Raw genomic sequence first — 12,219 nt, 5'->3', positions numbered from 1 at the left:
GTTCACTAACCCAAACCAACCCCATAGAGCCTCAGGACAGCAGTCAGCCAGCTGGTTCTGAGGCTCAGTTCACTAACCCAAACCAACCCCATAGAGCCTCAGGACAGCAGTCAGCCAGCTGGTTCTGAGGCTCAGTTCACTAACCCAAACCAACCCCATAGAGCCTCAGGACAGCACTCAGCCAGCTGGTTCTGAGGCTCAGTTCACTAACCCAAACCAACCCCATAGAGCCTCAGGACAGCAGTCAGCCAGCTGGTTCTGAGGCTCAGTTCACTAACCCAAACCAACCCCATAGAGCCTCAGGACAGCAGTCAGCCAGCTGGTTCTGAGGCTCAGTTCACTAACCCAAACCAACCCCATAGAGCCTCAGGACAACACTCAGCCAGCTGGTTCTGAGGCTCAGTTCACCAACCCAAACCAATCCCATAGAGCCTCAGGACAACACTCAGCCAGCTGGTTCTGAGGCTCAGTTCACCAACCCAAACCAATCCCATAGAGCCTCAGGACAGCACTCAGCCAGCTGGTTCTGAGGCTCAGTTCACCAACCCAAACCAACCCCATAGAGCCTCAGGACAGCACTCAGCCAGCTGGTTCTGAGGCTCAGTTCACCAACCCAAACCAACCCCATAGAGCCTCAGGACAGCACTCAGCCAGCTGGTTCTGAGGCTCAGTTCACCAACCCAAACCAACCCCATAGAGCCTCAGGACAACACTCAGCCAGCTGGTTCTGAGGCTCAGTTCACTAACCCAAACCAACCTCATAGAGCCTCAGGACAACACTCAGCCAGCTGGTTCTGAGGCTCAGTTCACTAACCCAAACCAACCCCATAGAGCCTCAGGACAGCAGTCAGCCAGCTGGTTCTGAGGCTCAGTTCACTAACCCAAACCAACCCCATAGAGCCTCAGGACAGCAGTCAGCCAGCTGGTTCTGAGGCTCAGTTCACTAACCCAAACCAACCCCATAGAGCCTCAGGACAACGCTCAGAAAATCTGACCCAACCAAATCATCACAAAACAAAAATAAAAATATAATCACCTATTGGAAAGACACCACAACACATCTAAGTAAACTTCAATGTTATTTGTCTCTAAACAGACAGTACATGGTGGCAGACTATCTGACCACTGTGACTGATAGAAAACTGAGGAAAACATTGACTAGGTACAGACTCAGAGAGGACAGTCTGGCTATAGAGACCGGTCGTCACAGACAAACCTGGCTGCCCAGAGAGGACAGTCTGGCTATAGAGACCGGTCGTCACAGACCAACCTGGCTGCCCAGAGAGGACAGTCTGGCTATAGAGACCGGTCGTCACAGACCAACCTGGCTGCCCAGAGAGGACAGTCTGGCTATAGAGACCGGTCGTCACAGACCAACCTGGCTGCCCAGAGAGGACAGTCTGGCTATAGAGACCGGTCGTCACAGACCAACCTGGCTGCCCAGAGAGGACAGTCTGGCTATAGAGACCGGTCGTCACAGACCAACCTGGCTGCCCAGAGAGGACAGTCTGGCTATAGAGACCGGTCGTCACAGACAAACCTGGCTGCCCAGAGAGGACAGTCTGGCTATAGAGACCGGTCGTCACAGACAAACCTGGCTGCCCAGAGAGGACAGTCTGGCTATAGAGACCGGTCTTCACAGACAAACCTGGCTGCCCAGAGAGAACAGTCTGGCTATAGAGACCAGTCGTCACAGACAAACCTGGCTGCCCAGAGAGAACAGTCTGGCTATAGAGACCAGTCGTCACAGACAAACCTGGCTGTCCAGAGAGAACAGTCTCGCTATAGAGACCGGTCGTCACAGACAAACCTGGCTGCCCAGAGAGAACAGTCTGGCTATAGAGACCGGTCGTCACAGACAAACCTGGCTGCCCAGAGAGGACAGTCTGGCTATAGAGACCGGTCGTCACAGACCAACCTGGCTGCCCAGAGAGGACAGTCTGGCTATAGAGACCGGTCGTCACAGACCAACCTGGCTGCCCAGAGAGGACAGTCTGGCTATAGAGACCGGTTGTCACAGACCAACCTGGCTGCCCAGAGAGGACAGTCTGGCTATAGAGACCGGTCGTCACAGACAAACCTGGCTGCCCAGAGAGGACAGTCTGGCTATAGAGACCGGTCGTCACAGACAAACCTGGCTGCCCAGAGAGGACAGTCTGGCTATAGAGACCGGTCGTCACAGACAAACCTGGCTGCCCAGAGAGGACAGTCTGGCTATAGAGACCGGTCATCACAGACAAACCTGGCTGCCCAGAGAGAACAGTCTGGCTATAGAGACCAGTCGTCACAGACAAACCTGGCTGTCCAGAGAGAACAGTCTCGCTATAGAGACCGGTCGTCACAGACAAACCTGGCTGCCCAGAGAGAACAGTCTGGCTATAGAGACCGGTCGTCACAGACAAACCTGGCTGCCCAGAGAGGACAGTCTGGCTATAGAGACCGGTCGTCACAGACCAACCTGGCTGCCCAGAGAGGACAGTCTGGCTATAGAGACCGGTCGTCACAGACCAACCTGGCTGCCCAGAGAGGACAGTCTGGCTATAGAGACCGGTTGTCACAGACCAACCTGGCTGCCCAGAGAGGACAGTCTGGCTATAGAGACCGGTCGTCACAGACAAACCTGGCTGCCCAGAGAGGACAGTCTGGCTATAGAGACCGGTCGTCACAGACAAACCTGGCTGCCCAGAGAGGACAGTCTGGCTATAGAGACCGGTCGTCACAGACAAACCTGGCTGCCCAGAGAGGACAGTCTGGCTATAGAGACCGGTCATCACAGACAAACCTGGCTGCCCAGAGAGGACAGTCTGGCTATAGAGACCGGTCGTCACAGACCAACCTGGCTGCCCAGAGAGGACAGTCTGGCTATAGAGACCGGTCGTCACAGACCAACCTGGCTGCCCAGAGAGGACAGTCTGGCTATAGAGACCGGTCGTCACAGACCAACCTGGCTGCCCAGAGAGGACAGTCTGGCTATAGAGACCGGTTGTCACAGACCAACCTGGCTGCCCAGAGAGGACAGTCTGGCTATAGAGACCGGTCGTCACAGACAAACCTGGCTGCCCAGAGAGGACAGTCTGGCTATAGAGACCGGTCGTCACAGACAAACCTGGCTGCCCAGAGAGGACAGTCTGGCTATAGAGACCGGTCGTCACAGACAAACCTGGCTGCCCAGAGAGGACAGTCTGGCTATAGAGACCGGTCATCACAGACAAACCTGGCTGCCCAGAGAGGACAGTCTGGCTATAGAGACCGGTCGTCACAGACCAACCTGGCTGCCCAGAGAGGACAGTCTGGCTATAGAGACCGGTTGTCACAGACCAACCTGGCTGCCCAGAGAGGACAGTCTGGCTATAGAGACCGGTCGTCACAGACCAACCTGGCTGCCCAGAGAGGACAGTCTGGCTATAGAGACCGGTTGTCACAGACCAACCTGGCTGCCCAGAGAGGACAGTCTGGCTTTAGAGACCGGTCGTCACAGACCAACCTGGCTGCCCAGAGAGGACAGTCTGGCTATAGAGACCGGTTGTCACAGACCAACCTGGCTGCCCAGAGAGGACAGTCTGGCTATAGAGACCGGTCGTCACAGACAAACCTGGCTGATTTCTTTTGATTTTACCATGATGTCAAGCAAATAGGCACTGAGTTTGAAGGTAGGCCTTGAAATACATCCACAGGTACTCCAATTGACTCAAATTATGTCAATTAGCCCATCAGAAGCTTCTAAAGCCATGACATAATTTTCTGGAATTTTCCAAGCTGTTTAAAGGCACAGTCAACTTAGTGTATGTAAACTTCTGACCCACTGGAATTGTGATACAGTGAATTTTAAGTGAAATAATCTGTCTGTAAACAACTGTTGGAAAAATGACTTGTGTCAGGTACAAAGTAGATGTCCTAACCGACTTGACAAAACTATAGTTTGTTAACAAGAAATTTGTGGAGTGGTTAAAAAACGAGTTTTAATGACTCCAACCTAAGTGTATGTAAACTTCCGACTTCAACTATACATAGAGATGAACCTGGAGAAGAGTCCCCTAAGCAAGCTGGTCCTGGGGCTCAGTCCACAAACACAAACAGACCCCACAGGACAGCAACACAATTAGACCCAACCAAATCATGAGAAAACAAAAAGATAGTTACTTGACACATTGGAAAGAATTAACAAAAAAAGAACAGTCTATGACTAAGGTGGCTGGAGTCTTTGATAATTTTTAGGGCCTTCCTCTGACACCGCCTGGTGTAGAGGCCCTGGATGGCAGGCAGCTTAGCCCCAGTGATGTACTGGCCCGTACGTATTGCCCTCTGTAGTGCCTTGCGGTCGGAGGCCGAGCAGTTTCCATACCAGGCAGTGATGCAACCAGTGCTCTCGATGGTGCAGCTGTATAACCTTTAGAGGATCTGAGGAGCCATGCAAAATCTTTTCAGTCTCCTGAGGGGGAAAAGATTTTGCCGTGCCCTCTTCAAATGTATGACCATATTAGAGAGACATATTTCCCTCAGATTACACAGATCCACAAAGTATTTGAAAAACAAACCCCGATTTTGATACACTCCCATATCTACTGGGTGAAATACCACAGTGTGACATCACAGCAGCAAGATGTGTGACCTGTTGCCACAAGAAAAGGTCAACCAGTGAAGAACAAACACCATTGTAAATACAACCCATATTTATGCTTATTTATTTTCCGTTTTGTACTTTAACTATTTGCACATCGTTACAACACTGTATATAGACATAATATGACATTTGAAATGTCTTTATTATTTTGATACTTCTGTGAGTGTAATGTTTACTATTAATTTTTTACTGTTTATTTCACTTTTGTTTATTATCTATTTCACTTGCTTTGGCAATGTAAAGATATGTTTCCCATGACAATAAAGACTTTAAATCGAAATTGAATTGAGATGAAAAGAGAGAGAGAGAAGAGAGGAGAGAGAGGGGTGGGGGGTTGTCACAATCAAGAGAAGAGAGAATATTCATTGCGGAAACCGTTTACCGAACGGAAGCAAACAGAGCAAAACGTGAGTGTCTATTGGACAAATTAATCTAGGTCCCGCCCCATTTCGTTCTGTTTGCTTCCGTTTTGCTACAGAATAGGCGTAATGAATACACCCCAGATCTAGCCCATTTCTTAGCGAAGGGAGTCATTTATAGTAACGTTACACGTTACTCTAGACTTGTAAACAAGCAGATGTGTGATATTTACGAGATCTAGCTCACTTTACGTTAGCCAACGTTAACCTAGATGACGTGTTGATTACAAACGTCAACAATAGGTGGTTAACTAGCGTTGATCTAAAAATAATAATAATAAAAAATAAATAAAATCATATGATTACTAGCTATGCAGCTATCAACCAAAACGTATGGAGAAGGACTGAATCCAAGACGCATTTTTTATGTTGCCACACACCCTGTCGTAGTAGAATAATCTATCTAGATATTTTCAGGTTAGACACAACGACACATTGGGAACCGCTAGCTACCTAGCATTTAGCTTACGACCACGTTATGCATGCTGTCAATTCACCTGGTTGTAAACAGTAGCTAACGTTAATTGTTTAGCTAACTAGCTAATAACACAGGCCGTTGTAAGCAGAAGCTAACCATATAAGCGTTACCTGGGGTTGAAGTCCAGCCATATCTCCTGTTGTTATTGTAGCTAACTAGCTAGCCGGCTCGCTAAACACACAACTCGACTTAGAAACTGACAGCTGCGCTGCCAACGTAAGAATTCCACTTACATTACGTAGTTTACGTAAGACAGCCTCATAGAAAAAGCGTAAAAAAGGTGCTTGATCGATTTATTTTCATTTTATTGAACCTTTATTTAAACTAGACAAGTCAGTTAAGAACAAATTCTTATGTACAATGACATCATACCAAAAAGTATCCTGCGGGGACAGGGGGCTGGGATATGTTTTATTATATATAGGACAAAACACACTTCACGACAAGAGAGACACTACATAAAGAGAGACCTAAGACAACAACACAGCATGGCAGCAACACATGACAACAGCATGACAGCAACACATGACATCAACATGGTACAAACATTATTGTGCACAGACAACAGCACAAGGTTCAAGAAGGTAGAGACAACACTACATGATGTGAAGCAGCCACAAATATTTATGTCAATAAATACAATTTATTTGTCTTTTCAGTTGTGTTATTTGTAGTGCATGACGTTATAATATGATACTATAATTATACCCTCCACCATAGTAACGTTAAGGATGTTATGCATCAAGAAGTTCAGTCTTATTTTGTGGGGTGAAATGGTCAATATTTACAAACGGAGTCAATCGATATCAAGTCTGATAAGCATGGATATTTCTGTTATCAGTCAATCAATAGTGTGAAAATAGGACACGTTGTTTTATTATGGCAATAAATGTACAACATGAGTAAAAGACAAGACAAAGATATCAATGTTTAGTATCTATTTCCCTTGCTTTGGCAATGTAAACATAGGTTTCCCATGGCAAAGAAGCCCCTTGAATTGAAATACTGTTGAATCGCATATTAGAAGTGAACAGTGTTGCCTCCGAACAAGGAGAAGGGCCGACTTCGGAGGAAGTCGTGACAGGATGGATGGACAGACAGATGGATGGACAGACAGACAGACAGACAGACAGACAGACGGACGGACGGACAGACAGACAGACAGACAGTCGGACGGACAGACGGACGGACGGACGGACAGACGGACGGACGGACGGACAGACAGACATACGGACAGACAGACAGACAGACGGACAGACAGACAGACAGATGGATGGACGGACATACAGATGGACAGACGGACGGAGGGATGGATGGACAGACAGATGAATGGACAGACAGACAGACAGTCAGACGGACGGACAGGCAGATGGACAGACAGACAGACAGTCGGACGGACAGACAGACAGACAGACGGATGGACAGAGAGACAGACAGACAGAGACAGATGGATGGACGGAGGGATGGACAGACAGATGGATGGACAGACAGACAGACAGACAGACGGACAGACAGACAGACAGAAAGACAGACAGACAGACAGACAGACAGACAGACAGACAGACAGACAGACAGACAGACAGACAGACAGACAGACAGACAGACAGGTGATTTACCTGAAGACCAATATGTTAGTTGGAACTCTTGGATAATGGACAACAGAACAGTGTTTTGTGAATGATTGATCAAGTTGCGGAGGTAATACCTGCTTACTCAATCATTTCTTTGATGCCATTTTACTGGCAGAATGATAACTATGACCAAATCCAACTGCAGTCTTTCAACACAAGTCCAAAAACAACGTTTCCTCCTTTTAAACAGAAAGAGTATGAACCAATTCTACCTGGGCAGTCCTGGAGTGTATTCATTAGTGCACACTGTATAAAATCATAACAAAACAATTCCCAACTGAAAACATTTTGCAACAAAAACAAGAGTTTCTTATTAGACAAATGTAGGTCATGTAGGTCTCTCCTTGTTTGGCCCCGTTTGGCCCTGTTTGGTCCCGTTTGGCCCCGTTTGGTCCCACTTGACCCCGTTTGGTCCTGTTTGTCCCCGTTTGGTCCCACTTGGCCCCGTTTGTCCCCGTTTGGTCCCACTTGGCCCCGTTTGGTCCCACTTGGTCCCGTTTGGTCCCACTTGGCCCCGTTTGGTCCCACTTGGTCCCGTTTGGTCCCACTTGGCCCCGTTTGGTCCCACTTGGCCCAGTTTGGTCCCACTTGGCCCTGTTTTGTCCCACTTGGTCCCGTTTGGCCCCGTTTGGTCCCACTTGGTCCCGTTTGGCCCCGTTTGGTCCCACTTGGCCCCGTTTGGTCCCACTTGGCCCCGTTTGGTCCCACTTGGCCCCTTTTTGTCCCACTTGGTCCCGTTTGGCCCCGTTTGGCCCCGTTTGGTCCCACTTGGCCCCGTTTGGTCCCACTTGGCCCCGTTTGGTCCCACTTGGTCCCGTTTGGCCCCGTTTGGTCCCGTTAGGTCCCACTTGGTCCTGTTTGGTCCTGTTTGGTCCCGTTTGGCAGTGGTGGAAAAAGTACTCAATTGTCATACTTGAGTAAAAGTAAAGACACCTTAATAGAAGACGACTCAAGTAAAAGTCAACCAGTAAAATACTACTTGGCTTTAATTCTACAGTGGTAAAGTGGTAGAAAAAGTAATCAATCGTCATACTTGAGTAAAAGTACAAAGTAAAAGCTATTCATCAAATTCCTGATATGAAGCAAACCAGACGGACTGACAGGGGCCACACTCCAACACTCAGACATCATTTACGAACACAGTAGTTGTGTGTCGTGAGTCCGCCAGATCGGAGGCAGTAGGGACGACCAAGTGTTATACTGACAGGTGCCGTAACTCTGTCCTCCCTGAGTGTTCTAAATGTAAAATGACACTTTTAGGTGTCAGGGAAAATGTGTGGAATAAAAAGTACATTGTTTTGTTTACGAATGTAGTGGATTTAAAAGTAAAAGTTGTCAAAAATGTTAACAAGTAAAGTACAGATACCCCAAAAACACCACTAAAGTAGTACTTAAAAAGTATATTACGTAAGTACTAAAAACCACTGCCGGTTGGTCCCGTTTGGTCCCGTTTGGTCCAGTTTGGTCCCGTTTGGTCCAGTTTGGTCCGGTTTACTTCTGTTTGGTTCCTAGTGAATACACAACAGGCTCAGGCTGAATGTCCTGCGTCGATCACGCAGTCCAAAGTGTGTGTTTGGTTTTCGATCTCCAGCGTGGACATTTAGTGGGTGGAGGTATGATGGCCCCATCCAGGTAAACACCGTGATCAAACAAACCTGTTCTGTCAACTGGGTGACTACTCAGCTATCGGGAAATAACGACGATTGCCTTAAATCAATTGGAAGGGTAGAGAAATGCACGTACAGCACATGTCAAAAGTTTGGACACACCTACTCATTCCAGGGTTTTTCTTTATTTTTACTATTTTCTACATTGTAGAATAGTGAAGATATCAAAACTATGAATTTTTTATTTAACTAGGCAAGCCAGTTAAGAACAAATTCTTATTTACAATGACAGCCATTAACAGTGGGTTAACTGCCTTGTTCAGGGGCAGAATGCCAGATTTTTTACCTTGTCAGCTCGGTGATTTGATCTAGCAGCCTACGACATCAATACTATGAAATAACACATATGGAATCATGTAGGAACCAAAAAAGTGTTAAACAATTCAAGATATGTTTTTTAAATTTAGATTCTTCAAAGTAGTCACCCTTCGCCTTGATGACAGTTTTGCACACGTGGCACTCTCTCAACCAGCTTCATGAGGTAGACATCTAGATTTTTTATTTATTTTTTAACCTCGGTTAAGAACAAATTCTTATTTTCAATGACAGCCTAGGAACAGTGGGTTAACTGCCTTGTTCAGGGGCAGAACATCAGATTTGTACCTTGCCAGCTCAGGGTTTTGAATTTGCAACCTTTCGGATACTAGTCCAACACTCGAACCACTAGGCTACCCTGCTGCCCCAGGAATGCACTTCAATTAACAGAAAGTTCTGCTCAGATTAGAGCCCATAGGGTGACATAATAAAGTTCTGCTCCAGATTAGAGCCCATAGGGTGACATAATAAAGTTCTGCTCCAGATTAGAGCCCATAGGGTGACATAATAAAGTTATGCTCCAGATTAGAGCCCATAGGGTGACATAATAAAGTTCTGCTCCAGATTAGAGCCCATAGGGTGACATAATAAAGTTCTGCTCCAGATTAGAGCCCATAGGGTGACATAATAAAGTTCTGCTCCAGATTAGAGCCCATAGGGTGACATAATAAAGTTCTGCTCCAGATTAGAGCCCATAGGGTGACATAATAAAGTTCTGCTCCAGATTAGAGCCCATAGGGTGACATAATAAAGTTATGCTCCAGATTAGAGCCCATAGGGGGACATAATAAAGTTCTGCTCCAGATTAGAGCCCATAGGGTGACATAATAAAGTTATGCTCCAGATTAGAGCCCATAGGGTGACATTCTAAAGTTCTGCTCCAGATTAGAGCCCATATGGGGACATAATAAAGTTCTGCTCCAGATTAGAGCCCATTGGGTGACATAATAAAGTTCTGCTCCAGATTAGAGCCCATAGGGTGACATAATAAAGTTATGCTCCAGATTAGAGCCCATAGGGTGACATAATAAAGTTCTGCTCCAGATTAGAGCCCATAGGGTGACATAATAAAGTTCTGCTCCAGATTAGAGCCCATAGGGTGACATAATAAAGTTCTGCTCCAGATTAGAGCCCATAGGGTGACATAATAAAGTTCTGCTCCAGATTAGAGCCCATAGGGGGACATAATAAAGTTCTGCTCCAGATTAGAGCCCATAGGGTGACATAATAAAGTTCTGCTCCAGATTAGAGCCCATAGGGTGACATAATAAAGTTCTGCTCCAGATTAGAGCCCATAGGGTGACATAATCAAGTTCTGCTCCAGATTAGAGCCCATAGGGTGACATTCTAAAGTTCTGCTCCAGATTAGAGCCCATAGGGTGACATAACAAAGTTCTGCTCCAGATTAGAGCCCATAGGGTGACATTCTAAAGTTCTGCTCCAGATTAGAGCCCATAGGGTGACATAATAAAGTTCTGCTCCAGATTAGAGCCCATAGGGTGACATGATCAAGTTCTGCTCCAGATTAGAGCCCATAGGGTGACATTCTAAAGTTCTGCTCCAGATTAGAGCCCATAGGGTGACATAATAAAGTTCTGCTCCAGATTAGAGCCCATAGGGTGACATTCTAAAGTTCTGCTCCAGATTAGAGCCCATAGGGTGACATAATCAAGTTCTGCTCCAGATTAGAGCCCATAGGGTGACATAATAAAGTTCTGCTCCAGATTAGAGCCCATAGGGGGACATAATAAAGTTCTGCTCCAGATTAGAGCCCATAGGGTGACATAATAAAGTTCTGCTCCAGATTAGAGCCCATAGGGTGACATAATAAAGTTCTGCTCCAGATTAGAGCCCATAGGGTGACATAATAAAGTTCTGCTCCAGATTAGAGCCCATAGGGTGACATAATAAAGTTCTGCTCAGATTAGAGCCCATAGGGTGACATAATAAAGTTCTGCTCCAGATTAGAGCCCATAGGGTGACATAATAAAGTTATGCTCCAGATTAGAGCCCATAGGGGGACATAATAAAGTTCTGCTCCAGATTAGAACCCATAGGGTGACATTCTAAAGTTCTGCTCCAGATTAGAGCCCAAAGGGTGACATAATAAAGTTCTGCTCCAGATTAGGGCCCATAGGGTGACATAATAAAGTTCTGCTCCAGATTAGGGCCCATAGGGTGACATAATAAAGTTCTGCTCCAGATTAGGGCCCATAGGGTGACATAATAAAGTTCTGCTCCAGATTAGAGCCCATAGGGGGACATAATAAAGTTCTGCTCCAGATTAGAGCCCATAGGGTGACATAATAAAGTTCTGCTCCAGATTAGAGCCCATAGGGGGACATAATAAAGTTCTGCTCCAGATTAGAGCCCATAGGGTGACATAATAAAGTTCTGCTCCAGATTAGAGCCCATAGGGGGACATAATAAAGTTCTGCTCCAGATTAGAGCCCATAGGGTGACATAATAAAGTTCTGCTCCAGATTAGAGCCCATAGGGTGACATAATAAAGTTCTGCTCCAGATTAGAGCCCATAGGGTGACATAATAAAGTTCTGCTCCAGATTAGAGCCCATAGGGTGACATAATAAAGTTATGTTCCAGATTAGAGCCCATAGGGGGACATAATAAAGTTCTGCTCCAGATTAGAGCCCATAGGGGGACATAATAAAGTTCTGCTCCAGATTAGAGCCCATAGGGTGACATAATAAAGTTATGTTCCAGATTAGAGCCCATAGGGGGACATAATAAAGTTCTGCTCCAGATTAGAGCCCATAGGGGGACATAATAAAGTTCTGCTCCAGATTAGAGCCCATAGGGTGACATAATAAAGTTATGTTCCAGATTAGAGCCCATAGGGGGACATAATAAAGTTCTGCTCCAGATTAGAGCCCATAGGGGGACATAATAAAGTTCTGCTCCAGATTAGAGCCCATAGGGGGACATAATAAAGTTCTGCTCCAGATTAGAGCCCATAGGGGGACATTCTAAAGTTCTGCTCCAGATTAGAGCCCATAGGGTGACATAATAAAGTTATGCTCCAGATTAGAGCCCATAGGGGGACATAATAAAGTTCTGCTCCAGATTAG

At 46.4% G+C, this 12,219-nt stretch overlaps 1 protein-coding gene across 4 annotated transcripts in view; it reads right to left on the bottom strand.

The window, feature by feature from the left end:
• The window catches only part of rnf175 (ring finger protein 175), a 36,777-nt gene extending 31,040 nt beyond the window's left edge, over positions 1-5,737 (bottom strand). The window contains exon 1 of one of the 4 annotated variants that reach the window (XM_036958359.2): positions 5,629-5,737. In XM_036958359.2, the coding sequence (XP_036814254.1) occupies positions 5,629-5,649 (21 nt within the window). In that variant the 5' untranslated portion in view covers positions 5,650-5,737. The remainder of the gene's footprint in view (positions 1-5,628) is intronic. The other 3 variants (XM_036958361.2, XM_090214940.1, XM_090214941.1) reach the window with 3 other exon arrangements.
• Positions 5,738-12,219: the final 6,482 nt, after the last annotated feature.

The sequence above is a fragment of the Oncorhynchus mykiss genome, chromosome 21, assembly GCF_057628025.1.
Source record: "Oncorhynchus mykiss isolate SJ-2025 chromosome 21, ASM5762802v1, whole genome shotgun sequence".
Taxonomy (NCBI): Eukaryota; Metazoa; Chordata; class Actinopteri; order Salmoniformes; family Salmonidae; genus Oncorhynchus; species Oncorhynchus mykiss.
Note: the sequence above shows the minus strand (reverse complement) of the source record. Positions and strands in the feature narration are given on the sequence as shown.